Source organism: Malaya genurostris, chromosome 1, assembly GCF_030247185.1.
Source record: "Malaya genurostris strain Urasoe2022 chromosome 1, Malgen_1.1, whole genome shotgun sequence".
Classification (NCBI taxonomy): domain Eukaryota; kingdom Metazoa; phylum Arthropoda; class Insecta; order Diptera; family Culicidae; genus Malaya; species Malaya genurostris.
Genome location: NC_080570.1, coordinates 151,960,653 through 151,985,398, shown reverse-complemented (window position 1 = coordinate 151,985,398; position 24,746 = coordinate 151,960,653). Strand labels below are relative to the sequence as shown.

The 24,746-nt window shown below is 36.4% G+C and overlaps 1 protein-coding gene across 5 annotated transcripts in view; it reads right to left on the bottom strand.

Moving 5' to 3' along the window:
* LOC131426194 (protein lozenge-like) overlaps positions 1-24,746 on the bottom strand; it is a 114,482-nt gene that overhangs the window by 17,811 nt on the left and 71,925 nt on the right. For all 5 annotated transcript variants that reach the window (XM_058588736.1, XM_058588737.1, XM_058588739.1 and 2 more), the window contains exon 5: positions 10,894-11,109. In XM_058588736.1, the coding sequence (XP_058444719.1) occupies positions 10,894-11,109 (216 nt within the window). The remainder of the gene's footprint in view (positions 1-10,893; positions 11,110-24,746) is intronic.

Sequence of the window (24,746 nt, the reverse complement as noted above, 5' to 3'; positions counted from 1 at the left end):
CATACAAAAGTACAATCAGTAGTACAGTACTGAAATGGTATCAATGGCGAACAGAGGAATGCCATTCGGTTCCGGCTAAAGAGTATCGCTCAGAGTACGTGAGGAAAATCAACCATTGAAGCGAATGCTCTTATTCTAATTCACTTTTACAGGTCATTACGGTTCCCCTTTCGGGATCCCTCGCCTCACTGAGTCTGCCGAAGCAGGAACTGCATCATTCAGAAATCGGTTACTCATCGGAGTGTTCATCAGGTTTCGTACCGAAGGTAGATTGCAAATTTTCTGTGATTCTTTGTGATGTTATTCCAATACCCAGGGAGGAATACGAAAATCATTCAAAAGTAAAGTACGTACCTGTACGGGGCATGCACAACCAAAACCTGACCTTTCGGAAAAGGGATCACCACTCACAGAAGCTGCTGCAGGCTGCAGGCGGCTAACAAACTGCCTTTGTCAGAACTGGTCCATATGGTACGGAATTATCATTATGGAATGTATGGGCAGGGACCAGATGCCAGATATATGTTATTATGCGCTAATTTTGCCCACGAAAAGACGTTCCGGGGGCCAATCTGTTTCAGTGGCAACGAGAACCGATTTTGGGATTCTTCCGCCGTGCTTCTCCGATACAATGTTGCTGCCGAATTATTGCCGAGGTGTTTCTCTGCCTGTGCAGGGTTTCCGGAATACAGTTCTAATAGGGGGGAGGATGTGAAGCGAACTGAAAAGACTTTAAAAGCGAATTTTGAGCAACCCTCGTGGAACAAACAAACACAAAAAACTGTCCTGTGCATGCAATTGTGCATTACACCGAACCGTTGCTGGTAAATTCCCCTGAACGGCGATAAATGTCATGATAAAAATTAAATAACTGACCAATTTTACGGATAACTGACGATACAGTCGAAACGTGTTGCAAAAATTATGATGTTTCGAACATTTTACAGCACTTCGGCCCGGTGTCGCGTGTGTGGGAGTGCATGCGTGTCGTTGTAATGTGTACATAAACAAACCTATAAAACTGTGCACTGGGTGTTTAATTATGAAAATAAAGCATATTAACTACATTGATGTGGCAGAACGGAACCGGCAAAATCTGTTAACCGGTTTCTCGGTCCCTTCGGAAAGTTAGCCTGGGAGCTTTCCATCAGTTCAAATCACAATTTCAATTTCCAGCTGGTTTCCTAAAATAAATTGAAGCCTTCCAATTTCTCCGCTGAGGCTCTTGCTACTGCCCAGCGTCATCATGATCCCCGGGCGGCCCCAAAAGACACCACGACCGAACTCGTAATACTCGTTGGGACACTTTCTGTCTGTGCCTCCTCGAATGATGAGGGCACGATTTATAATTGTAATCGAAAATTATATTTCTAACATCCAATTCTGGTTGGAGAGGGGGGGGGAAGAGGCGAAAGGCGTGGAGGATATTGCATTCGAACTTGTGTGCATCATTCCGAAAGTGACCATCCAGCGAGCAGTGCAATGGTGCATGTCGGGCACTTTTATATTCCAACCCGTCCGGAACATTGACTGAAAGGATGCTTCTCAGCCGGAATCCGAATGCGAACCGAGCCCCGTTCCCCTTCTCATGTGTATTGTCACTCGGCACCCACAACATAATTGAACTTCTGACCAATTCTGGCTCTTCTGTTGGGCAGCAGGCAATCCGGCAGCATCCGTACGCACACAGGAGCCGTTCGTTTTGCGAACGGATGAAGCTGAAATGTCATCAACAGAGCAAGCGAACAAGGGTGATTATCCGATTTTATCCTCTATTTAAAATTAAACAAGTAGCAAGGATGATTTTCCCCCTTTCCAGTCAGTTTGGCTAGTCGGTAGGATTATGGCTAGAATATATGACTCGACTCGAGTAGCTGCAACATGTTCTAGAATTAGCTATTCTAAGAGAGTTATTACGGAGTCTTTAGTCGTTCGTTCGTTCGCCGGAGAATTGGCTGGTGTTCGGAAGGCATAAACCATTTTATGTCTATTAACACATATTCCAGATAGGAGCGACGTGGAAGCAGGTCCTTTTAATATAACGGATTGTAAGATTACTTTTTAGATTTTGAGGTACTGCATTCAGAAGATGGATAACTGAAATACAACTGAGTGATTGAGAACGATTGAAAGTCATATCTTCAAGAATGGTTATCAGTGATTGCCAATATCTATTATTTATTAGCAACATAAGAGAAGTTACACATAGGGTTGAACATTTGACACCACCATTCAAACAAACAACCCTAACTAGTTCCGTAATCGTACGAAACATCGTGCACCTCAATTTAAGAGTGAGAAAACAAAATTCCCAAATCCATAGCAAGCCATGACTGTCACAATGAGTACACTATACAAAATAATTATTATGAATGCTAAAATGCGTTGCATTTGCGAAAAAGGCGGGTGCGTAATGAGACATAACTGGATGTCATGAATACAAAAAAAAAACTAGTACGCTTCCTTCACTCTTCCGAATATCAGTTAGTTGATCGATTGTGTGAATTGTGTAAGCTTTCCACTTTTTCACTACTAGAATTTGAAACGACGCACCTACACTAATGTACAGATTAGTTACATTAAACAGTTACTATTCTAAAACTGTTTATTTTAAACTTGAAACCATTTCTTTTTTATTCGTTAATATAGACTAGGTACAACAAATTTGTAGTTTTTTTTTGAAAACTGTGAAGTTTGAAGATATTTATGGACTATGGACAAATGGTCAAATTTCATGAAGAATTTTGAAATAATTAAATCAATCATTCAAAATATCAATTATTCAGGGCGGGTTCAAGCTAATCAACAAGGTGAAAAATTATTGGGTATATATCCAAAACTTTAACTCTGCTATCCGTAATATTATCACTAAAAACTTCTAAAAACTAGTACTTCATAATTAGTATTGAAAAATCTGGCACGAATTCAAAATCTTATTACTATAACTTTCCTTTCGCAACATTTAAGGAGCAAGACTCTTTGCAAGCGTATGAGTAATGTCAACAATGTGTGCGTGAAAACAAATTCCGGTGCTTCTTTTCCTGACTTTAATCAATAAATCTTGCATGTGATTGAAAAATAAACCAATCGGATCTTTCTGCTTAAAAATACAATTTAAGAAAAGCGAAAATCTTGGTCTAAAACTCTTCCGCTTTCCTTAAAACTGCTCGAGAAAAAATATTTCTGTTTCAGCTTACATCCACTAACACATTTGATTAGCAACAAACACATTCCTATACGGATTTCCTCTTGCAGCAATTATTGCGATATAAAGATTTACGTACTTTCTATAAGTAAACCCGAAAAAAGGAAAAAAAGGAACCTTTAATTTAACACGCGAAAGGCAATGGATATGGAATGTTTTCGTAAAACTATTTATTTTCCCGGAAAACTGCCTTTGTAACAGAAAATATTTCTTCTTTTTCTTTCTGGTTGGCGTCACCTCACTTGAGATGACGCCGAATTGATGGCACAGCAACTAAGGCTATATTGTCATTTAATTTTCGTTTATAGTCCAATGGACTTTCTTTTCACCTAACTACAAGCGAAAATCTCGCTGAGTGGCTACGTCGAATCGTCAAAGTACGGCTGAAAATCCTTTCTTTCTTGCGAAATACTCGAATTTCTCCGGACTAACACGATGCAACGTGCACACCCGTTGAGAGTTTCACCGGAAGTCCAGAAAATATTTAGTTTTGTTTATTTTGTGTAACGCAATCTAATACAAATCCATTGAAGCAGTGTTGTTAACTTTTTTTATTAAAGAATTGAAATCTACATTCATAAAATGCAAGCAATTTTCCATCAAACATTGGTAAAAAATTTATCAAAACTGATATTTCATCCAAAAAGTCTGGCTTAACCTTCGTTTGAGAATAAATTATTGCTAAAAAATATTGTTTGAAACTCAATCGTGTAAGCCATTTTGATAAACTGGTTGCATTGCATATATGAATACATAGGTCTATGACATACGTACCCAGAGATGCCAGATATTTTCATAGGAAATCTGTATTACTCTCTATAAAAAAATCTGTATTTATCTGTATTCACTTATCAAATAAATTTCAACAATAAAATAATGTTAAAAGATGTTATTCCAACACATTATGGCTGTAGAACGGTGAATTTAATGAGACCAAGACTTTGCTTCTCGTCACTGCAATCAAATACTAGTAGATTGCTCATACGAAAAAGTTTTTATTTTACTTTTTGGGAAATTCGTATTGAATTTAGAAAATCTGTATCAAATCTGTATTCTGTATGCGTATGTAAAAATCTGTATAATACAGATAAATCTGTATAAATGGCATCTCTGTACGTACCAAATAAAATTTACGTAATACACAAATCACCAACACAAGTTAACTTGGTTTACTCTTGATCCTTAAATCTGTACTTTTCAGGAGAAATAAAATACAGATTAATCTGCATATATGGCAGCCTGTTTCGCACGGCATATTTCTCGGTTAATTTTTCAAAAGGGCGTATAAGCAAGTGACAGTTTCTCTTTGTTTACTTTCTCTTCTATCAATTACCAAGCGGTTTCCACGTTTATCACTCAACTCTTTGCATGAAATGATACCCGAAACTTTCGACTTTCAAACAGAATAGTGATACCAAAGAAAATCTTTTTAATCACATCACAATAATCGAAAGAGGGAGTGATTAAAGATAAACTGTCACTTGCTTATACGCCCTAATGTAAAATCAACCGAGATTTCGAAACGACACCCACACTACACGCAGAGAAAAATTTGGTTTCACGCAACGATTTTTTATGTTGAAATAGTGACAAAAAAAACCTGATTTGAAATTGCAAATATTGTTGCTTGAAACTACAAAATAGGATATTTGATATTTGCTCAATGCATTGGTTTGTTTCAAGAAATATTTTGTTAAAAATAACAAATATTTTACTTGCGCGTTCCTGTTAATTTCTTGACAAACAGTTTCATGGTAAATTTAACTTTCAAAATAAGTTTAAAATGAACTAGCTTTAGATGAAGATAATATTATTAGTTCTTTAAATTTATAAATTTGGCAGTTGAAATGAACGAGAACATTCAAACCTAAAATAATTAGTGTTTCAACATACGCTTTTGTTTGTTGAAATCATACATTTTTGTTTGTCATTATTCTTATAAAGACTAATTTTCCAGGTAATTTTTTTAAATAATTTTATTTTGATTTTTATCCATTTTAAAATTTTAATTGCTTCCAATAGCTGTTAAGCCTTTTTGTCGTGGGACGATCAAATTTTTCACATGTCACAATAAATGATTCGGTGCTCCATTAATCTGGTCAATATAGAATTCCTGCATCAAATATTTTCTATAAAAAACGTGTTATGTAATGTAATGCAAGTTGAGTAATATTCTAAATTATCCATACATACACTTGAACTGTTAAAAGACCCCAAGGAAACGAAAAAAAAACACTTGAATTTTCCTTTTAAAACAAGTGCAAACTTCACGGGAGAAAAATTGTCTGGTTTTTTTTTTCTTATAAACCAGAAAACTGAAACGGTTAATTCAAACAATAAACTTAGTTATCATTACACAAATGAGTCCATAGATAAAATGATCCCATTTTTTTCTTGATATAAATGTAAAACACGATTGAATCAATAAATACGTTGCCAATAACTTCAACTCAACTTTTGTTGACATGTAATAAATGGTTGATTTATTTCAACGATAAAATCTGCCGAAACAAATCAGTTTTTCGTTAGCCAGGATGAGAATTTGCCTTCAAATCAAATAGATATAATTGTTGATGTAGAAGGGAGAAATTGGTTCAAAACAATCTTATTCTAGCTTGAAATCAACAGAAATCAAATATTTAAATCTATTGGCAGTTTTGTTATTTAAAACAAGCTCAATTTCTCTGCGTGTAGTATAAAGACGCGTTGTACATAAATTCGATTTTTTATCGTGACGTCACGACTGAACTAGGTTTTTTACCGTCACTGCTAACCTCAATCGGATGAACACTTTTTGACAGTCCAGCAGTACTGTTTATAAACAGAAATTTTTTTTGTTTGTTAATTGACAAATTGGATCAGACCATTTACGGTCCGTAGCGCCTAAATAAAGTTTTAAAACATTTGTTCACGATTGAATACGGTTCGTTTTTGATATTTATTAATTAAAAGTGACTAGTTGCAAAGTGTAAAGATGATTGTTTTAGATGTGCTCTTCGATTTTTGTTTAAGTTTGTTTGTAAACAGTACCGCTGAACTGTCAAGGATGAATACTTGTTCATTTGTGTCGTCACGATAAAAAACCTAACAAGCATTCACCCTTAACAGTTCAGCGGTACTGTTTACAAACAAGCTTAAACAAAAATCGAAGAACACATCATAAACAATCATCTTTACACTTTGCAACTAGTCTCTTTTATATAATAAATCTCAAAAACAAGCAGTATCCAATTGTGAACAAATCGACTCTATTTAGGCGATATGGACCGTAAATGGTCGCATCAAATTTGTCAACATACAAACAAAAAAAACCTCTTTTCACAAACAGTACTGCTGAACTGCCAAAAAGTGTTCATCCGATTGAGGTTAGCAGTGACGGTAAAAAATCTAACTAGGTTTTACACGGTTTCGACACAAATGAACTGGCGACAATTTAAGTTCATGTTTGACAGCTGCCGTGTGTTTGTTTTGTTTTGCGACTGCTAATTAAAAATTGAAAAATGACGAAAAAGTGCTTGTTAAAACGTGTTCCTCAGTGAACAGAACTAAAATAATTGCCCTGTATGCGTTTCCAGCATCAAGGAGCGATATTTGTATAAATCTGTTTAGTGTGAGGCGACTTGCAATTTTTAAATTCAAACGATGAACCTCTGTAAAAAATTTTATTCTGTTTATTTAGTGAGGTTATGTCATGTTTTCGCATTGCGAGAGAGCCTTGCCGTCGTAATTGAATGTGTTAGAGATTGTGCAAACTGATGCTTTTGGTAGGAAATGGAAGAAATTCAATTAATTTTTAATGACGATCTGTGGCATTGAAAAGTGCCTTGAATTGTCACAAATAAATCACGCATCTGCATTCAGATCTGAGATGGTTCTAGGCGTGTGATTTCGCTGTGTGCCCGGCCCGATGTTACTTCGACAAACGTTATTCAGAAAATGATAGAAAAAATGAAATATTCAGCATTTATATCGATGCAGCAGCAGATACTTTGTTCTCTTCCTCAGAACGCGTTCTGATTGGCTGATGCTGAAATGGGTCAAATTAGACAGGTTTTTTAATAGTGTACTACTGAAACACTTCAATGATGTTGCAATACACGTTCAAGTTTAATTCATTGGTAGTTAGATCGTATAAATTCTTCCACAGATTACTAAGTTATTTTTTGTAAGGTAATGGCGTTACGAAGCATTACATGCGTTACTTTTTTGTATGTTATAGACCCAACTAACCAAAAGTTCGGATAAAAGGGACTGATTTGGTTTAAGCAGCTTTCAAAGTTTATCAATAGCATTCTAAGCAACCAATTTTTAAAGTAATTATCCACACTTGAAAGTTCGCGTGATGCAAACCGGGCGAACTTCTAAGCTACCTCTAGAATACATTGTTCAGCTTCTATGCAGCGAGAAAGTTCATATGGAACTTGTTCTGTACTTTCATGTTCTCAAAAGTTCCGCGTGTACGTTTAAGCCGCAAGAAAGTGGATATTTCAAGTAATTGTGGAACTTCTGGTTGCTTGGGGGCGTTACGAAGGCGTTACATGCGTTACTTATTTGAAATTTATATATATGCGTTACTGTTTTGTAAGTTATAGGCGTTACGAAGCGTTACATGCGTTACCTTTTTGTAAGTTACAGATGTTACGAAGTGTTACAAGTGTTACTTTTTTGTAAGTTATAGGCGTTACGAGGCGTTACAAGCGTTACTTTTTTGTATGTTATAGGCGTTACGAAGCGTTGCATTTTTGTAAGTTATAGGTATTACGAAGTGTTACATGCGTTACTATTTTGTAAATTACAGGCATTACGAAGCGTTACATACGTTACTCTTTTGTAAGTTATAAGCGTTACGAAGTGTTACATGCGTTACTTTCTTGTAGGTTATAGGCGTTACGAAGCGTTACATGCGTTACATTTTTGAAATGTACATGCGTTGTGAGGCGTTCCATCAGGTACTTTTTTGTTAGTTTTGTGTTACGAGGCGTTATACATATTTTTTTTGTAAGTTATAGGTGTTAAAAAGAGTTGAAGAGTCTTAACATATTGAAGAGTCACTTATTTGCCAAATCTGTTGGAAATGAGCAATTCTGCGCCAAATCGTCCATGAATGACAAAATTCTGACACGACACCCTTCGATTTGCATGTGTGATCGGTAGGGCAAATGAAGTATTTTCCACTGATCTAGAGATTTTTTTCACACAAGACTAACTTTTGATTAAGGTGTATGTGTTTTAAGCAACATTATTTTCAAACAATTATAACTCGAAATCTTTAGCTGCAACTAAAAGTTTGTCAAAGTGTGGTGTTGTATGCAATCAATTGAATTTTCAAAAACAAATACACTGAAAAAAAGAATGCCTCGACTTTTCGAAAAATCGAAAATAAAACTATTTTTTCAAAACTTTTAGTTATTCCATCGTAAGATTTGTTTCATATCATGCAAAAGTTACAAGGAAACTAACAAATATTAAAGATAGTTGGAGAGGTGATCTATGATAAAGTTTCCAAAAGAAAAACTTTTTGTAGATTTTCGAAAAACGATGTTTTATAAGAATGAACATGCCGAGTAATAAAATATTATTCTTCAAATTATGCTCAATGAAAAAAAAGTAGCGAACTATTTCCTAAATGTAGCTATTTTCGAGATATTTGAGTAACAAAAACGAGAAAATTCAGCGGTAAAGAAGAAGATTTAGCTCAGTAAGAAGAAGTTTAGCTCAGAAATCATACACTTCCTAAGATAGGCTGGTACCCACATTATCGAAATAACGGAATGAGTAATGAATTCTTACTCGACTGCATGATTTTTCAGTGCTTGATCGGTTCAGTGCTAGAATTTTCGCCTGAGTTGGCTGCTCGATCAACCCGATTGACAGTGACATTGTAAATGTCATTGAATATTCGCTCATTTTATGAATGTGTTAGTGTAAAATTTAGGCGCCTTTAGCCATTTCACTACACTCCAGTTAGAGGAATGGATGATGCTGACTAAGGTAAGTCGTTTTGTTAATTTCCAGCGAATTTCAACAGTTTATGTTGGAATTCTAAGAAGAAGGCGAAATTCGGAATCGGTTGTTACACTGGAGTTGGAATTGATTCGGAATTCCACATGATTTCCACATGGAATTCCGAATGAAAATTTCTCGCCGATTCGGAATTGATTCGGAATCCATTCGGATCTGATAATATGGGTAGTAGCTGATGATATCGGTGGAAAAATGATAAATGATGAGGCTGCCAGGAGTGCTGGGTAGTATTAGATTTTACACGACCTTTACGAAACTCACTTAATGATCATCATTTGACGGACAACGGTGCTTTGTTTACATGTTCATTCTAGTTTAAATACGTGTTATTGAGAATGTAAACAAACCAACTGTCCATGTCAAATTTTTTCGGCACGAGTTCATTTGTGATGTCTTCTAGTGCAACGTAATTGGTTAGAGCGCTACACTTAGTGATTTCGAAGAATAATGACTAAAGGACTAAGATACTTTCTATGAACCAAACGACCCTCAACCATTGTTTGAAGGATAGGAAAATTAAGTTTCGAGGCTATTGTTCGAATGTGGCAAACATTAATAAGTAGTATTTGAATCAGTAATTACTCCTCAAGAATCCCGTCGTTATTCCAGCTATGCGGTAATTGACTAAAATAAACAACTGAAATTTTCACGCTGTGTTTCGAACAAAAAAAAAACAAAGTAAATTAGTAAGTATCATTCGTTCGCCATTCATCGACTGCCGGGCCGAACAGATTCCCGGGCGCGATGAAAATGAGCTGTGAAAGATACGATCCTATCCTCGGCGATAGTTGTTGCCGATTGGCCAATGATCTGACCACAATTCAACAGGTAGCAAGTGGTTGGGCCCCGGTTGAGGTCGCGATCGATCTCGCGCCAAAGGCGGCCGTGCCAGAAACCAAAGAAAACGGATAACGAATGGAGCTAGGCAGCACAAAAAAAAACAAAAACAAAAAAAAACCTTCTTGATGAAAGGTAATTTTCGCTACCCGCAAGCTTCTGTTGTTTGTGGCCGGAATCCTGTGATGCAAGTTTGGAATCAGATTCGTAGTAGTATTCATATTGAAGCGAAGGTGGAATGAATATTATGATCACACCGTCACGCTTGCCATTTCGATTCGGTGCTTAAAGCGATATGTTATTTGAAAATATAAATTTTCTTTAATTTGTTTATAAATACTTCCTTATTTATTGTAATGGCAATAGTTAGCATTTCACAAATGAAATCCAGCGTTTGTGTAGCTTGCTCCAATAATTTCTTTTTATATTCCGCCTTCAATTCATCCGTGCTTAGCAGTTCAAAACAAGCTACCAGTGCAACTTAGCAGCTCAACTTGATTCGCCAATCAAACGTTAAAAATTACTCCCATTTTTTAAAAACAATTCAGACACATAAATTTTCGAAAAAAACCCGGTTTGCAATCACCGCGAGGTCATAATCCGATATTCCACCGAAAGTCATTCCAATTTTGACCGTTCGAACTTGTGAATTGCGTGGATGTAATCAATTTCGCATACACATAATTACGGGGTCACATTTGGCCGCCGGCAGATGCAATCGTCAGGAAACGAGACGAAGCACAATCGGCGGCAGTTTCGAATCGAAAATGCACTGGAATTGGAAACGATTTTCCGATCCCGTCCGGCCGGACTGGAGATCAACTAACCTGGCAGGGTAATGTTCGGCTTGTAATCGCTGGTCGACTCGACGCTGGTGTTCAGGCTGGAACTGCCACTGTTGCTGCCGTGGTGAAGATTTGAACCCGCACTGTACGTATTGAGGGACGCTTTGCTCGAACTGGAATTGAACCGGGCCGGGAAGTGGCTGAATGCTGGCTGCTCGAGGAACCGGTGGAGCGGCGGAGGTCGCAGTTGAGGCATATCTGAAATGGTAGCAGGTGAAGTTGTTTTAGAATGGTATTGTTTAGCGGAGACTTTAATACTATGGCAGATTCACATTTCTCTGTTATTTCAATACATTCAACTTGAGTAAATACAATCCTGAATTTGTAAAAAAAATAATGATTTACGGATCGAGTTCAGTAACAAAATTGCCTGTCAGTTGAGTTACTGTACTTCTCTTAATACTCGTTTTTTTACAAGTTTTACCTTTGGTCTTTTTATTCCATTTCATAGAACAATCTTATTCGATATTTTCTAAGTATTTTAAAACAAATAAACACTACCAATTTGTTGTTTCGGAATTCTTGTTTCTAATCACATTTTAAATACAGGAATTGTTTATTAATATTCACTCTGTCTTTTTGAACTAGAAAGCAAGTTTAATACATTTAATAGTTGAATTGATGCAAATTCCGATAAACTGTCACTTATAATTACGGCTAACGGTGATTTGGATAATAGGAATGATAACATAAACGGCTTCACGGTGAATGACCAATAGGTTAAAACCGGGCTAAAATAAACAAACAAACAAACTACATTGATGTCATCTTCGCTTGATTCCAAATCTAACCCAGTTTCCATCCTCGCTGTTGTCAAACCATTTGTTTGAAGCCAGTTTTAAACCTAGATTCACCGTCGTTGAATTTAATTAATTATGTATATAGAACTAGAACAGTCCAGAGCATGTTGTTTATCTTTTCTATTCGAAGAAGTTATATCCAACAATTCGCAAAATTAAACTGCGTTGAGCAATTTCGAATGTCATGTTTTTTCTCAGTGTGCTAGTAAGCGTGCTTTGTAATATAAATAATGACCTTTCTCTTACGGCCTTTTGAAAGATCAACCGAGAATTATGGGCAATGAATAGAAAGTCTAAACGGTAGCAGCGGAAATGAAAGAACGATTCAATTCGTTCGGTCAACTAACGGTTCTTTTCGTTCGTTTGTGTCATCGCGTACGGTACGAACAGCGATGCCAGAACGTCGGGATTCTTCGTAGGTTTGCGGATTTGGAAATTTTCTGCGAATCTACGGATTAATGTAATTTACTGAAGATACATTTTTGGGATTTCACTATCAACTTGGTGAACGATTTTTTTGGCATGGGATGATAATGAAAGCTTTGACTGGAGTCATTATTCCACTATTTGAATTCATGTCAATCAAAACATTTAATGCCATGTCTACTGCTATTTGGTTCAAGTCGTGAGAGATTTATAAATTATTAGCTATCTTTTGTCGATTAAAATTATTGACTTGTAACTTTAGTTACCGAAATGAACCTTCTTTGAAGCCATGTTGAGTGAAATTTTTACGGCATCTTCGCGCACGGTGTGGACAATGTCTACATCTTGACGTATTCTCAGGGTAAATTTCTGCACGTGGAATCAATACAACATAGAGTAAAAAGTGTTCATCAACATGATTCTCAATCATTTGTCCATTGATGTTTCAATAATCATTTGAATAAAATCAACACCAAACTCATTGCAGTCTTCGTTAGCGTCCAATTTATTTTACATCTAATGCAGTGTACAGAAAGCCTTCTCTAAAAAATTTTTTCATAAAACATTTTACAAAATACATAAGGTTGTGGTAAACTCAATTTCTTCATTGTCAATTCTTTGATTATTTTTGGCAAATACTGAAAGAGAGCAATATGTATGAAATCTGTTGTCCCACGACAAAAGGACCTAACTCCAAAACACTTTTTTTTTTCGTTCGCTCTTTCTTTCGCGATTTAGCGGGTTGATTTTTCTATTTGACGTCTTACTCTTCAAATAACTATTGAGTTGAAACCTCAAGCGCCCGATTTATATTGGAAACAGTAAAAAAAGAGAGTCTCTCATTTGCAGTTAGGCCCTTTCACCGTGGAACTATAGAAATATTTAAATCGACAGGTATTCTTGATAGAATCAGTTCTATCTTCGAATTGAAATAGTTAGACTAGACAGGCTCATATAAGCATGATCAGAAAGAATAGTGTAATCGATACACTCTAAATTATGCGGCAATCTAAACCAAATAATGTATGAATGAATGCGCTAAACAATGTTTCAAAACACTCTCTCTGCTAATGCTATCGTGCAATGATGGAGCAATTGAAGACCAAAATCGCTGTAAAATGGCCTTACAATCAATGGTTTACCCGATTTGGCTTCCTTGAACTATTATCTGTTCCCAAGCCTCAAGTCATGTCTGAGAAATCAATGTGAGTTTCGAATTTTAGACCGCTACTCCCGGAATCTGAAACCGAAACCAGTATAACCAAAGTAAGTTTGCATGACCATCAGCTAATAATACAAATTTAGAAGATGTTCTACGTTCTCCATGGATCGGATCGCCCAGGTTAGCGGTTCAATACATACGGCGCTGATCTTACAAACCAGTAGAATTTTCGAGTCAGTGTCAGTAGAATCATAATACTAGCCATGCAATGATTTTATACGCTAAGAAAAAGGAATGTAATGCCATGACGTTGCATGGCGAATCGGAGCAAGGGAGCTATCTTGGATTTCTTCTCAAAATCAATCGCATCAAAACAAGTCTTGTGGTTTGTTGTGCTCTAGAAATTGACATTTAAAAGGTTTAGAAATATAATGGTGATAGAAATGGCTTGACAGTAAATGCTAAGAAATATAGTGTCTTCTCTCGGACACAGTCACAAATTTTATTTAAATCAATAGAGATAGTTGCAGTGGAAAAGTGTCTGTTAAAAACACACCCTTTTATCTGAGGACCCCTCCCGAAACGACATCCTTTTTATGGGCATGCTGTGAATTAAAATGGTTGGTTATTCCAACTATAGGTTGTTTATCGAAAATTTTCGTTGAACAACAAAATGAAATCGAAGTGTGTAGGAGTTAAGATGAAGAAAATTTAATGAAACGTATTAGACTTTAACGTTAACAAAACCATACTTTAGTGTCAAATAAGTAGTTTTTATCCTTAAAGCTTCTAAATCTTTCCCAAGTATTTAAAACTAGCTTATAGTGAATGTTTCGTTTCATTTTATAAATTTTTCTGATTCTTTGAGATCTTTTAAATTTTCACGCAATATTTGATGTCATAAAATTATTTGATAGTAAACAGAATTTCTTATGTATCTGTTTTAATGAATCTAATGGAATCTAAAGAGTCATTCACGTTTAAAGTTTGAGAGATTGCATCACCTTATTGTTTTCACGTTTAAAGAAACTCGAAGACTCGAAAGTTTAGTTCGTTAAGACTGGTTCGATTGTCTCGTATTTTGAAACTTTCTACAATCAAATTTAACTGAAATTTATTGAAATTCTCTGCAGTTGGCAATATCAATAAAATCTGGTGCATTATTCTTATGTTTTAGTCATAACTGAATGTGTTGGCCGATTTGCGTTAGATGATGGTGCTGTTGAATATAAAAGCGCGAGAAGGATAAAAAAATGTACAAAAGAAAATAGAAACCAACTAATAATAACTATTCGTTTTCTGTTCTGGTTTCAAATGCTGAAATAATCGGAATCGGCTGCGTGGTAACCTGGCATCACTAGTCGCGAAATTTATTCAGTTCAAATCCGGCCGGACGTTCGATTACTCGTTTGTCGCGTTGACGGTGCGTGTTTTTACCTTTTTATAAAAGGTGATTTTTCTGAGGTTAGGATTTTCATGCATTAGTATTTGCTCAGATTTTTTGAGGTTATGATTTTCATGCATTATTATTTGCTCAGTATGCTTTGACATTTCATCATGAATAGACTTACTAACGAGCAACGCTTGCAAATCAGTGAATGGGCCCTAGAAAAGTTGGCAGAAAATCCGCTTTTTTATCGACAAATTTTGTTCAGCGATGAGGCTCATTTCTGGTTGAATGGCTACGTAAATAAGCAAAATTGCCGCATTTGGAGTGAAGAGCAACCAGAAGCCGTTCAAGAACTGCCCATGCATCCCGAAAAATGCACTGTTTGGTGTGGTTTGTACGCTGGTGGAATCATTGGACCGTATTTTTTCAAAGATGCTGTTGGACGCAACGTTACAGTGAATGGCGATCGCTATCGTTCGATGCTAACAAACTTTTTGTTGCCAAAAATGGAAGAACTGAACTTGGTTGACATGTGGTTTCAACAAGATGGCGCTACATGCCACACAGCTCGCGATTCTATGGCCATTTTGAGGGAAAACTTCGGAGAACAATTCATCTCAAGAAATGGACCGGTAAGTTGGCCACCAAGATCATGCGATTTGACGCCTTTAGACTATTTTTTGTGGGGCTACGTCAAGTCTAAAGTCTACAGAAATAAGCCAGTAACTATTCCAGCTTTGGAAGACAACATTTCCGAAGAAATTCGGGCTATTCCGGCCGAAATGCTCGAAAAAGTTGCCCAAAATTGGACTTTCCGAATGGACCACCTAAGACGCAGCCGCGGTCAACATTTAAATGAAATTATCTTCAAAAAGTAAATGTCATGTACCAATCTAACGTTTAAAATAAAGAACCGATGAGATTTTGCAAATTTTATGCGTTTTATTGTTTAAAAAAGTTCTCAAGCTCTTAAAAAATCACCCTGTATATATATAAAAAATAGGTATAGAATTCGCTCAAACTTTCGAAAAATTTTCCGAGGCCCAGGGGGCCGAATGTCATATACCAATCGATTCAGCTCGACGAACTGAGCAAATATCTGTGTGTGTGTGTATGTGTGTGTGTCTGTATGTGTGTTGTCAACTAAGAGGTCGAGATCTCAGAGATGGCTGGACCGATTTTGATCAAACTAGTCGCAAATTAAAAGTCTCTCCGTCACCCAGAACGCTATTGAATGGTTTTGAGATCGGATGTTTACTTTTTGAGTTATACGAAGTTTTATGTCAAAATTTTCAGTTTTTTGACAGTATCTGTCACATTTGACCTTGAAAACAGAATATGTTTCCAGACTTAGATTTCGCTCGGTAATACCTATCCAACAAGCCATAGATTGTTAAAATCCGTCCATTTTTAACGGAGATATCGATATTTTTGTGTAAGCCTTATTCCAGTAGAAGGAATTTTGAGCGCTGTATGAAAAAGCAATGCTTGGGAGCAACATGAAACACAATTTTTTATACTGTTACATATAATTGTTTCTAAGTACCAAAAAGACTGTGTACAGCATCCTTTTTTATGACAATTTGCCTCGGACCAATTTTAGCACGGTTCATTTTTGGCAACATAATCTTTCGAATATGGCATATGTAAACCAGATGATACCAGCATTATCGAGTTGGAAGTAATTCCATAATTATATTGATTTAAACTATTTACAGCAATAAATGCTGGAAGAACATGACTTCCATATACCATACGACTCAGTTCGTCGAGATCAGCAAATGCGTGTGTGACAAATAATTTCACTCAATTTTCTCGGAGATGGTTAATCCGTTTTCTACAAACTCAGATTCATATGAAAAGTCGTATACTCCCAAACAAGGTTCCTGAATTACGTTTGGATCTGACTTCTGATTGCGGAACCACAGGATGATATATAAAACGAAATTAAAATAATGCAATTCATTTTTCTCGTAGATGGCTGAACCGATCTAAGATTCAAATGAAATCTAAGAATCATCTATGATTCAAATGAGAGGTCTTTAAATCCTATAAAATTTAGTCAGATCCGATTTCTGGTTCAGGAGATACAGGGTTATTAGTATAAAAATGTGCATTTCACATATATTAATCAGGTTTATCGGGTTTGCAGATTTGGATAGTCGATTACCAAATAAATTTATTTCAGTTTGAGCGGTATTCGTTTTTGGATTCGGAATGTACCCCCAAATTTTAATTCGCACTACAATTTCTCAAAGATGTCTACACACTCCTCAGGTGAATTTAACTGATTTCGGCTACACCGATTTTAGAATTCCGGTTCCAGTATCGAATCGATTCTCAAAACTCAATCATTTTCTCAAAAAAGACCAATTCGAACTTTAAAAACAAATATTACAGGACTTAAGGTCCCATACAAAATCGGTGAATTTTATCCGATTCTGGAATTACACATGATGAGTTTATAAATTTCATGTAAATTGTTTGGCGTAATAATTTATGGCCATTCGAATCATTTTGGGCTATGCTAATTCCTGAATACCGGCTCTGGAAGTACCATAAATAATGACGAAAAACTCTAAAGTGGAACTTACTTCGACATCTCATGGAATGTTCAATCGATTGTCACACGCTAAGATTGAAATTCGATATGTTTTGCAGTTTCGGCATTACAGGGTAATGAGTGATTAAAATCTCAATTTGCCGTTTAAAACGACGATAATTAAAATAATGTCATGAGAACTAAAACACCTAAGAATATCCATGCAAAAACACATGCGTATTGATAAAAAAAGGTATCATCTCACTGCTAGGTGGATTAATCACGTTTTTCAACTTCCAACTAGTGAATGGATAATAGTTCATTGAACTATAAAAAGAATTCGGTAAAAAGGCTACGATTGTTTCGATAAAATGCAGTGAAATACGGTTCCGCGACTCGATCGGTCATGAAAATCGGTTTAATTGGACCAACTTTTTCCTCGTGCATTCCGCGTGGTGCTGCTGTAGTGAAAAAATGGCTACCTTGATATTGGCCTCAGTGGTAGTGGGTATTTTCGTTCTCCTTAATTGGTGCGAAAATGTGTGTGGAAAATTCCTTTGGGAGAAAAATGTGTTCCCCGAAAAATAGGCTTTTCGGGTGGTGAAGCGATTGTGTTGGTAATCGAAGCAACCATTGAATGTTGCATTCATTTGTGTGAGTCACGGTGTAATTCATGGGTTTATTTGGAAGTGAGATAAAGTTCTAGTGAAATAGGTAATGTAAAATATGAGAATCAAATATGTTCATAGTTCAATCTGAAGTGAAAGTTATAGTCGTTAATTGTTATTTGCCGATTGACGATAGCAGCAAAACTGTTCAAAAGAGCATGACAGGTTAGTTACTGCATTTTGAAAAATATATAGTTCTAAAAATTTTTAAATAAAGCGAATAGCTTAACAAATTTAAATTTAGTTTTCTGGTTTATTTTATTTGCTCAAAACAGTGAACATACAAATTTGCTTTTTTAACCTCTGAATTTTCAATCAAATGGTAACCCATTGAAAATCAGTTGTCTATGGCATTGTAATCCGTATGGGATTTGTATTTAGTCAAATTGACGTGAACATTTTATAAGGTCACATAAACCAATGTGAGTTTCTTCTTGTTTACTTTGTTTTCTATTAATAATTCCTCAATTTTCAAGTTTATTTACAAAATATTCGTGTAGAATGAAAGATAAATTTTCCAATGACCACGGCTTCCTTGATAGGAAAAGTGGAAATATCAACGATGTGTTAATAACAAAGTACCGGAATAGAGCACCTAATCTTGATTGCGATTGACTCGTAGAATCTAGTCTTTGGAAGAAGTCTTCTCTACTGGAAGAAATCAAAATAATTACGGATCAACTCTTAAAACCTATACCGTCATGTCATGGTAGCAGACTTTGGGTGAAACTCCATTCAAGACTTTACAATAGCAATTTATAGAACAATGCAGTCGATCCATAACAACTCCTACTCGAAGCCAGTTCCGAACATTCATAAGAAAGTACGTAGGGTAACCGCACACTTATTCACTGCAGCTGAACTATTCATCGAATATTTTTTATACCTCTAGTTTAGGTGAGATCGGATCAAAGATCACATCGTAGTTCGAGTAATCGGTAAACTACTTAAATGATTATTGGTACAGTTACCCTATATCTCATCCAGCGATGTAATTTGCGAAAGAAATCCTTATTTTCCCGTTTGAAGCCGATCCTCCCTAGATAGACCCAAAGAATCCTACCGTGTGCTTGGAGTGTGATAATTATTCCGACACAACACGGCATAATAACACCCTCGGAATCAATTATGCAGGTATCGAACAAAGAAACAGAAGACCCAGAAAAAAATCGATCCTTCACCTTTTTGCTACCCACCACCGTATTCCTTATGCTACCCGTTCATAGAAACCGGACCGGTATCCTTTATTTTCGCTAACGCCTCTGATGAACTCGGGGCGGTCTGTTTTGACAGATTGATTAGGTTATTAGTCGCACCTAGCTCTCGATCCTGACGCTCCGCTCTGCTTCCGGTGAGAGCCGGCAAACGAACGCGTCAGTCAATCGATTTTGTTTGCCGGCATTGAAAAATCGTTTGCCGTCAGCATCGCAACCGAATGTGCATTCATTCATGACCCACAAATTTTCGGCACTGGCACTGGCAGGCAACTGTAAAAACACGAAAGGACGTGAATGGGCGCGACTCGGAAGCCGTGCAACATTAACCACTGTCCGTTTAGCGACGTCCCCGACGTTCCAGCGACGTCCTTGGAAACCGTGGCATCGGGGACCGGTTTTTCGGGGTTCTGCAAAATAGAACGGAAATAGTTTATTTTTTCCGGTACTTGACCATCACCGTCACCGCTAGCAAGGACCTACGGAAGAGGACAGCGATGGTACGATGGGATGCTGTGCCAGTTGTCCGTGTGGTTTACCTGGTATGGGTGGGTGTGTTGGTGCGTTTGTGCGTGTGGGTGGACAATCCGCGAATCAGCATTTCTGCGGTCGACGTATTTGCGGCACTGTTTGGGTTGTGGCGTTTCCGTTGTTTTGGTTGGATGTTACATTTGTTAATCTGATATTTGAATTGCGGGCGAGCCGATAGTATAACGTTTCATTATCAAACGATCGTTTGATCGATTAAGTGATTTTGTTTTATTTAAATTAATTTATAACTCTAATCCGAGTCCGAAGTACATAAACATATTAAACACAACAAATAACCCAGAGCTGGACAAACGTCCCTCCCGACATTCGTGATACGTGTACAGCCGACTGTAATCGGTCGTAGTTTTATAGATCACCATATTTGCGTACTGCCTTTTTTCCAAACTGAATATGAAGTGCTGAATCCACTCGTCCAAAGATCTGCTTCATCCAACGTCCAGACCTTACAGTCGTAGTCTACATTTCGAGGGAGTATTGAAGACTTAAGTAGTGTTAGCTTTTTGTTGTGAACCAAACAAAGAAAACCCTTTTAATTTATTGATAGTATATATTTTAACTATAAAATAATGACCTGTTCCAAAAATGGACAATACACGAATCACTATTATCACGCAGAAAAAAATTGTAGAAATTAATGAATTCCGAAAAATTGTAATGAACGTTTTTGTTGATATAGTGACAACAACAATTCTGGTTTGATTCAACCTTTTTTTTGTTTTAAACAACCAACATATGTTTGGAACGACCATATTCTAGTTTAAAGCAACCATATTTTGTTTGAATCTGTGATATCTCGGTTTGAAACAAATTTTTTTCGTATTTTTTCTATACAATTTTCGAGATCAATTGTTCTGGACATTTTGGAAAACGAAAAAATATATCATTATGCAACAGAACATCGTACAATCTAAATCCGTTGAAAAATTTATGGGCCAGCAAATAATTGAAAACTTGTATGAAATGAAAATTTTTTTTTCGTAATCTTTATACAATTGGCTTAAGTTTATTGTTTTATCTACGATCTGTGAAAGTTTCATTTAAATAGATTCATTCGTTAAACAATGTCATTACTTTATAAAAAAACTGACAAACATAAAATAAAAGTATTAAATTTTTTGGACGATTTTATGACTTTTGACCCATTTTCGAAAACGTTACTAAGGAAACGGATATAGCGTGATGGGTTAGTCGATGCCTTCCACGAGGCCCACCTGGGTTCGACCCCCAACCCCGCACATAGAGTTAAAAAGTTTTTCTGACTCGAAGAGGCAAATAAATTTAAGGTTAAAGCCTCCATAATTGAAAAAAAACATCACTAAAAGATTCTATCAAGAATTTTTTTTCATACTTGAATAAAATCTAAATAAAGCTTTTTTTGGGTATAAGCAACCGTAGCCTTTTCAATTTGAAAACAGTTATGTCAATTTAATATAAATTCAAATGTGATAACCCTGCACTCTATACAACAGTGAACAAAGCACGCTGTGTGCTAGGCTGTAGTATTTTCTTCTTCCTTACTAGCACGTACCGATGCGTTCCGGTTTTGCATCGTCATTTTGTATGATGGTTTGAAATTTTCGATACTCGCCGCCATATAATTTCGGAACCCGAAGTCAGAATTGGATGAAATTGCACAGTATCTTTTAAGACAATGAGAGCTTCAATTTGAATCATGATTTGTTGAAATCGGGTTAACCGTTGCTGGAAAATCGAGGCGTTTTTGGAGCTTTTCTTTACTATAACCGGTGCTTTCGGAAGTGGAAACCGAGGACTAGTATTCCCAAAGTAGATGCATATACCCACTAACTAACAAGGTCTGCCAACTAGTTAAATTTACCAGCAAGTTTAATAAAAATTGTCGTTTCGCCATCACTAATTCACATAAGTTGGATTTGTATAAATATCGGGATATTTCGAATGAAATGTGTAGTCTTACACAAAGATCTTGAATTTTGTTCGAATCTGACTACTGGTTGCGGAATCCGGTGGGTGATTAGAGTAAAAGTTCCAATTTCAAATTACTTCCTCACTTTTTTTCAGAGATGGAGTGACTGTTTTTAACAGTTCTAGTGTCAAATAATAGGTTACTTGGTCCCATACAAAAGTCCAGAATTTCATCCGGATCCGACTTCCGGCTCTGGAATAACAGCATGAAGAGCATCGATCGATGAAGCATCCAACCGATGTGCCTTGTCAGTTGACGGCTCTACCAGTCGCCGGGTTTCCGGTTCCCGAAGCATCGAGAATATTGTTTACAAACTCTAAATACGAACTCATTTTTCTCAGCGATGGCTTGAATTGTTTTCGCCAAATTAGTTTCAAATAAAAGTATTTCATTTTTTTTTATAAATTTCATCCCGATCCGACTTCCGGCTACAGGGTTCTCAGTGTTCCACAAATTCCACACCTTCATATAAAGCGCACCGTTACGTATATGAGCTGGTACGGAAGAAGAAAACACAATACCGCCTCTACGAACGAAGCACACGGCGTGCTGCGTTCGATGCCATACGCGTGGTAAAGAAAACACAAAAACGACACCAGCTGATGCACAGCAAATTTTCGGATGCGTTACAATTGTTTGAAAATTATTTGAAATTTCACGCGTTGGACTTCCTTGTTTCGCGATTTTGCAGCCGGTATATTTATAAGGATAGTTGTAACAAAAAAAATCCAATCACAAAGCATATTTTATGTTGCAGATTCAAAAGTATAATCGAATCGGATTATAAAGAGAATCGATATTCAGAATGCAATATTTTTGCCTTTCTCATATTAAAAGGTTGTGCAATTACTTGCAAAATCGACTGGTAGAAATTAGTGTCCGATATCATTCGACACAGTTCGTCGAGCTGAGTCTGTGGGGGTGTGTCTTGAAGTGGCAAAGCAAAAAACGTTAAATAATACCACACAATTATATGTATATGAGAATATAAAAGATATGAGAATCATTACACCACTAGGTGGATTAAAACGGTGGTTTTTTCCACAAGTAATAATAGCAGATTTTTTTAATTGGCTAATAAATTTGTCTAGTTTGCAGATCAAGATAGTCTGGGGCCAAATAAATTTATTTATTTATTTATTTATTTGCAAGCAGAGAAAAGCCTGATGGAGATGAAATTTGGCAAACTCTCTCCCTCTCTAGCAGGCATAAAACCTCCGCATCATATCAGATTTTCATAAAATCAAACTCAAATTAACCGGTCCGATAGTCCTATACAAGTCCGACTTCCATAAAATTGAAAAATAAAATAATATTTTTGAGATATTCGGTTTTTAAGTTTCATTTTCGGAAAAAAATTCAAATGCAAAAATATTGCCGAATACATCGAGTCAATTGAACCTACCGTGTCGGAGATACATATTTTTGGAAATTTTCTAGGAATTTATCTAGGCTCTTTTCAAAAGTTAGGATAGGGTCCGAAGTGTAAACTGGTGATGCAAATTGTCTATGTTGGTAATGAAGAATTCTTATGCAATGTTTAAGTCAAATGAAACGATAAATAGAAAGCAGTGGCGTCTCGTCCTTATGTGCATCTCGTGCACTGCACAACCGGTCAAATCAAAGGAACTAAATGCATCCCCATCCGCATTCTATCATTTTTTAGATTTATCTATTTATTAGATGAAATCACGTCGGATTGTACCGAATAGGAAATAATGAGCGGTTATATCCACGGCATAATACGCCAAAATTCACTCTAAGCTGCTTGCGCTTGCTGGTCAAACGATCTTTTCATATCACAATGCTGTGGCTCCCTGAGCTTGAGCACTTTGCCTTGTGCACCGAGTTCTTGTCGCTGTGTTAGTGTCTTTTCCGAGCACATGAGTTACGTTACATGAGTGAGAACATGTATGCATGCACACCTTCAGGAGAGGCTTCGGTGGTTTATGCTTATGGCAGTTGAAAACAAATTGATGTCTCCAGAGATATCAGGTTCACATATTAATCTGAGCTTCACATATTCTGAATATGCTACACAAATTTTTACAGATTTCTGAAGTCAAAGTCTTCAAATTGCTAGGCAAATCAAAGTATCCTACAGAGCGTTTTCTTGACCAGACTGATTTTTGGTTCGCATACAAATTTTAAAATCTAAGTTCAACTGTCGAAGCGGTTTTGACAGATTTGCTGGAAGTGCAGTGCGCGGATTTCTTCTGTTGTAACGATGATACGAAAAAAGTTTAGTAAAAATATTCCATCCAAAAGTATGTCGATATTTCTTTGTATTGTAAAACAGAAGCGAATATCTATTCCTCAATCTTTAGTTTTCGCTTACAACAAACTGTAATTACTGTATTACATTTGATATAACCAGTGCACAACCCGTAAATTTTGCCACGAGACGCCACTGATAGAAAGGGAAAAAATTCGAACCAAACTTTGATTTGATTGATAACTCACCTGAAAGTTATAATTTTCATTTTCATAATGGGAGAAATGGAGGTTAAACTGGAAGTCACGTTCCAGGAGATGCAGAATTTAGTAGTTCAAATTAATTTCAATTCAAGAAAAATCATCGTTTTTTTCATTTACTTTTTGCAAATTGAGACAATTTTATGTAAAACGTGAATTTGCGACGTTACAATGGAAAACCATAAGATTTCGATGGTAATTATAGGTAAAAAATTTATCCTTTTTCCGCAGGCTCAGTGTTTGATCGATCATGTATTGCAACATAAATGCGATACTTAGATAACAGAAAAAATAATTATTTCGTATTTCGAAAACGTATTTAGAAACTAATCTTGACCATTCAAAAACTGAAATCCTGTGATGTTCCCGAGAACCTCCGGACGCAGAAGATGTCGAAGTTCGTCAAGAAGTTCTTAGTTTAGCAAGCGATTTGTACTTGCGGAAAACGGTAGCGAAAGGAAAACGGGAATAAATCGGAAATCACCACAATACGTTTGACAACAACAATAGCGACAATGAAGCAACGAATGTTGAAGCGAGTCACGAACAAAGCGCCCTTCATACCTCGCAGGATGGAAATGGAAGTTCCTCTCCTCCAAGAAAAAGCGTGACCACGGTACCTAATAATAAACAAATTATTTAGACTAACAAAAAACCGGGT